This window comes from Limulus polyphemus, unplaced genomic scaffold (assembly GCF_000517525.1).
Source record: "Limulus polyphemus unplaced genomic scaffold, Limulus_polyphemus-2.1.2 Scaffold1615, whole genome shotgun sequence".
NCBI classification, from domain to species: Eukaryota; Metazoa; Arthropoda; class Merostomata; order Xiphosura; family Limulidae; genus Limulus; species Limulus polyphemus.
The window spans coordinates 156025-161419 of record NW_013667225.1 but is presented as its reverse complement, the minus strand read 5'-3'; the positions used below and the strand labels follow the sequence as shown (position 1 = coordinate 161419).

The 5395-nt window shown below is 33.1% G+C and overlaps 1 protein-coding gene across 2 annotated transcripts in view; it reads right to left on the bottom strand.

Moving 5' to 3' along the window:
• Positions 1-3670: 3670 nt before the first annotated feature.
• The window catches only part of LOC106464302 (eukaryotic translation initiation factor 4 gamma 3-like), a 92861-nt gene continuing 91136 nt past the window's right edge, over positions 3671-5395 (bottom strand). Inside the window, exon 31 of one of the 2 annotated variants that reach the window (XM_013924429.2) lies at positions 3671-4768. In XM_013924429.2, the coding sequence (XP_013779883.1) occupies positions 4575-4768 (194 nt within the window). In that variant the 3' untranslated portion in view covers positions 3671-4574. The remainder of the gene's footprint in view (positions 4769-5395) is intronic. The other variant, XR_002611715.1, reaches the window with a different exon arrangement.

Here is a 5395-nt window from a genome sequence, read left to right as displayed (position 1 = left end):
GTTTTAGCGCGATTGTTGAAAATAAGTGTATCGTAAAATTATATTCAGAAAGAATAAACCAGTTTTATTAAGTAAGGACTTGTGTCGCTAAAGTTTCGTCGGAACGAAGTTACGGAAAATCAATTAACAAAAGGAGACGTAACAGTACTATAGGGATATGGTGATCCTGTAAGACTAACCCTAAAGTGCTATAGGAATGTGGTGATCCCGTATGACTAACCCTAAAGTATTATAGGAATATAGTGATCCTTAAGACTAACCCTAAAATCTTTAGTTGCTCGAACAAAAATTTACATGTTTCACCTGTAGGTCAAACTAACACGGTCTTAAGGATATTGGGGAACCTGGGTTAAGTGTGAATTGGGGTCACATTCACAAAGGTCACACTTAAAATAATACAAATACAGACAATGCAGTATGTTTTTATTGAAAGTGGTCAGTCTTTTGATAATGCCTCAAGTATGGCTGGACAATATTCTGGTTTGCAGGAAAGAATCAAAGTTAGCTGTTTTTGTTCCCTGTGCTTAGTTAGACATTCCTTGAATTTTCTTGGAGACGGCTGCAGAAGTATACAGTTTGAAAGTTGTCATATTTTTTTATTTTGTGCAGCGATTATGTACTTTTTTTGCTGCATCAACTCATCGTTGGCAAGCGTTGGTATCTTCTATCAGCCGTGATCATAAGATTGTAAAACAACTATCTGGAACTCTGTGGTTTTCACGTGCCAATGCAATCACAGCTTTAAATGATAGCTATGTAATTCGAATACCTCTGGATTTTTTTATCAGTGATATTAGCCAAACAAAAGAGACAATAAATGATGTCGAAAATCTCAGTGAGAAGATGAATGAGTTTGAGGTAGTTTTCTTGACAATTTTATGGAAAAATATTTCTACCAGTTTTACGGAAACAAGTAAAATTATGCAAAAAAGAGGATTTAAACTTATCTGTTGCTGTCCGCATTCTTCAGTCATTGTCGTCACATATTTGAAATTTAAGAAGCCAATAGGAAGAATATGAGTGCAAAGCAAAAACAAAATGTCTCTCTAGTGATTACAGTGACATTAGTAAACATTTAAAAAAGGAGTTCCACATCATTTCTTTTGACGACGCTTCTAGTGACATCGTTCTTCAAGGTAGTCTTAAATTCAAGGATTAAACATGCTTACTAATCACTAACTCACTGATTTCTAATTTAGAAAAACAAACTGAAGCTTACAAAAAAAACAATAATCATTTTGGTTTCTATCAGAAACTTAATAATATGGACTCTGCTGAAATTACTGAGAATTATGAAAGGCTTGTCTTAATTTATAACAGAGATTTGGAAAAAGAAGAAATTATATCCGAGTGTCAGCAATTAAAGCATTAAACTATCAAAGGAAGAAGATAAATCATTTTCCAGAATATATGCAACATTAAAGAATGACAAACTGGATGAAACATTTCCTACCACTGAAATTGCTTTAAGAATATTTCTATCAATGATGGTCACAAACTGCAAACGCGAAAGATATTTCTCAAAATGAAATTTATTGAGAGTGGACTGAAGTTGCATTTTTCAACTAAGATTAAACGCTTTCTCCTTGATGTCAACTGAATCCGATATGCTTCATAAACTCGAGTTTGATGGTATTATTTGTGACTTTGCTAATACAAAAATAAGAAAGAGACACATATAGAACTGTAGAAAAATAAAATGTTTGTACTTTGTAGTAGTTAATATATGCAGAAAGACAATCAGACAATAAAATGCCATTCTCTTGCAAGTAGTTTAATTAATATAACACCAGCTAAATATTCTGCTCTATGACCATGAATTGGGATAAATTGCAGAAATCGTTCAATTGAGAGTTTGATCTTTAACATATTGAACTGTAAAGGTTAATTGATTGACATTGGATACATCTGGAGTTGAGTCAACACTCAATGAATAGTACTTCGTTTTTGTTTACTTCCAAAATGATTTCAGATAACACTTTAACACCAATGATGCTGATAAATTATTAACAGATATTGGCAGAAAGGTATGAGTGATTTCCTTTACCAGCATTTCCATGTTTTTCAATGTGCTCTTTGAGGAATGGATCAAACTCACTCAGAAACTTTAATGCTCCTAAATAATTCCTTTGTGCTGTAAACCAATGGTTTCATTACTTCCACACAATTCCAAACAACTCTTTTCAGAACATTTTGCCAGTAAAGTCGCTCTTTGTTGAACTGTTTCAATAATGCTCAGTCCATTTGGCCAAGTTCCTTTTCTTTTAACGAGTACAGTAAATGAACACACTTTCAATGTTCAGGCCCATTTTCATGTTCAGAAGTTTGACTAACTACATGCTTTCAATAATCAAAACCTGTCGTAGAAAAAGTCGAATTTATACTAAAAAAATAACCTTCACACAAAGCATTAGACTGAACCAGTTGACGGTGGACATGATAACCAATCACGACGAACAAATTCACCAGTATGCTATTTGCTTTTAAATAAATAAATATGTTTGGAATTATTGAAATCACAATAATAAAGGACCGTTATTAACCCAAAAAAAACATAGCTCATTTCTAACATGATGACACAATGCGGGATAAGTTGCTGGATTTGTTTCAGTAGAAGTGCTTATTACAGTTATCAACTATGGTGCTTCCGATATTACCTCGTGTCGATAGTGATCTGCACCTTCACTAGATGATGAACCAGTAACATCCTCATCATTACCTTTATCAGTTTTTATGTATATGTGGGCTAAGGATTCTTCTACAGTAGATGTCTGTGACTTGTTTGCGATAAATTCGAACAATAAACGGACAGCACACAATCCACTTGTTTTAAAATAATATATTCAAAACAAGTTAAATGTACGTACAAAATTCCTTACACTATAAGATATCACAGTTGTATATAAATCTCTAAATAATTCTCTTTTCTTGTCAAAAGTCCACTCAGCCCGATTCAGTTACTTTAGAATCCAACTGAGGAGGCAAACTATTTTTCTCTACTTTGTTTCTTACTGTACAATCAGTGAATAATTCACTTACGTTACTCCATGGGTTACCACAGTTGTATCTTGAACTTTAAATAATTGTCGCCTTTTCAAAGTCCACACAGACGGGTTCAATTACTTTAGAACACCCTTTGACAAGACTAACTATTCTCCTTATATTTATTCAACTGTGAAACTCACTTTAAAATATCGACCATTACAGCTAACCACTTGCACGCTAATTTCACGTTTTCTAACTTTTTTCTGACTGAACTTTACATTTACTTCACTCACTTGCAACTGTTTAAGTTTGTAGGTTTTATATATATATATTAGTTATTACACATTGTTTTGCATTTTAAAAAGAAATTTCATGATGTGTCAGTGCTGTAAAGGAGGAAACAACTACTCTTCAAACAGTAGTACTTTGAAACTATTGAAAGCGATTTAGATAGTATCGTAAGCAGTGCTAACTTCTGTTTGACTATTAAGCACAATGTTGTAATAGGAAAGGAAAATGCATTAAAGTGTTGTTTAATTTCACTTGTTAAACTGCAGACAAACTTGAAATCGAAGTAACACACATATACAGCAGTTCTTATCAAATACTTTTAAAGTGAAGACTGATGTCCGTAACTAACGAGAATCAACAATCTAAAAAATTCACACAAGTAGATCAAGCCAAATATGTTTACACTGTATCAATTTATTATTTCACAAACAACAATGGAGAGTCAAAATTATGTACATACACTATTAGTACATGATGTCCACTCCCACTTTCTATATGTTGTTGTTTCAGAATAGAATTATATATAAACTACCAACGTATCAAACATTTGACAGACCACATATCCCAGCACATTAAAGACAGAACAATAAGAACAAATAACAATAGTACATGGAAAGTGTAATTTATACTTGACAAATTTTCTTTAGTAGAAAAAAGAAAGATGATTGGTTGCTAATGAAATCTACACGAACACACGTTTTTATTAAACAAAGTGTTTACCTTTTAGTGATCAGTTTCAGTTCTGTAAACATACATTAAGCATACAGCAAACAGGGTTAAGCACGACTACATTTCATTGTCTAAAGTAAAAAAAATGTGACAAACAAAAGTACTCATTGAATAGAGAATAATTTACAAATATTAAATAAATTGACTTACAAAGTATCAATTTTCCATAATTCTATTTTTAACGATTCTTGTGTTAACTTAATATTTCCACGAGACATAACACAAAAAAATAAAATAAATAATTTTCACTGTTTGAATCTTTTCTTCTTTTTTTTTCCATGCCTATAAAAAAGCTCTCATAACAGTACAAAAATAAGTAAGTGTTTGTTATGCATCCACGGCGTTTGATGTACTGAACATAAATACTGACCATAATATAGAACAGAGTGGCTATATATGTATTTGGTTTCCTTTCTTAGCCAACAAACTTTATTTGCATTATTATTCAACACATGAGAAAGGTTTAATAAAGGTCAACTTTTTTCTTTACAAAACATTATCCCCACAGTTTTCCCGACAAAAGAAAAAAAAAATCACTACTTTTGCATTAATTTAATTAATCTACTATTTCAAGACTCTGGGTCAGAGTCTTCTGATTCTTGCTCAGCTTCCTCTAACCAGGTAAAAAATGACATTACTGACTTTAGAGCCACACCTTTCCCTTCTTTTTCGGCTGGATCATCGCTCTTCTGCCATTGGGTAAAGGCATCATCAGATATTAAATCCTCATCATAGAGGGCATCAAAAATTAAGCGCAGGAGACCTGCAGAGAGAAAACAATAAAAATCATACGTATTGCATGTAAAATCTACTCTGAATTATGCATTTATTAGTGCTATCAAGTGTATCAGTGCCTCGCTTGGTAAATATTTCGTTGTTCTCACTGGTATGATGTGCGTGTGTAACTTATCATGCAGTCAACAGAATATTGGTGATCAGCAAAGTTACCTATGCTATGAGTGGCATTAAACATCATGCAATAAAAATTGAAATGGTTGCTAAACATGAACTGTTTATAAAATGGTTTAGCCAGATTATAACACTTGTGACACCAAATATATACATACACACATTACACTACTCTGTACCCACAGATTAACTTATGATCAAATGCTATCCAAGTTTAAACCCTAAAACTCACTCACCCTAAGAATGTTCTAACCCGTGTACAAGAGGTTGTAACACAGTCAACCACTCACTTTTAGGACGTTCTAACCCGTGTACAAGAGCTTGTAACGCAGTCAACCACTCACCTTTAGGACGTTCTAACCCGTGTACAAGAGCTTGTAACGCAGTCAACCACTCACTTTTAGGACGTTCTAACCCGTGTACAAGAGCTTGTAACGCAGTCAACCACTCACTTTTAGGACGTTCTAACCCGTGTACAAGA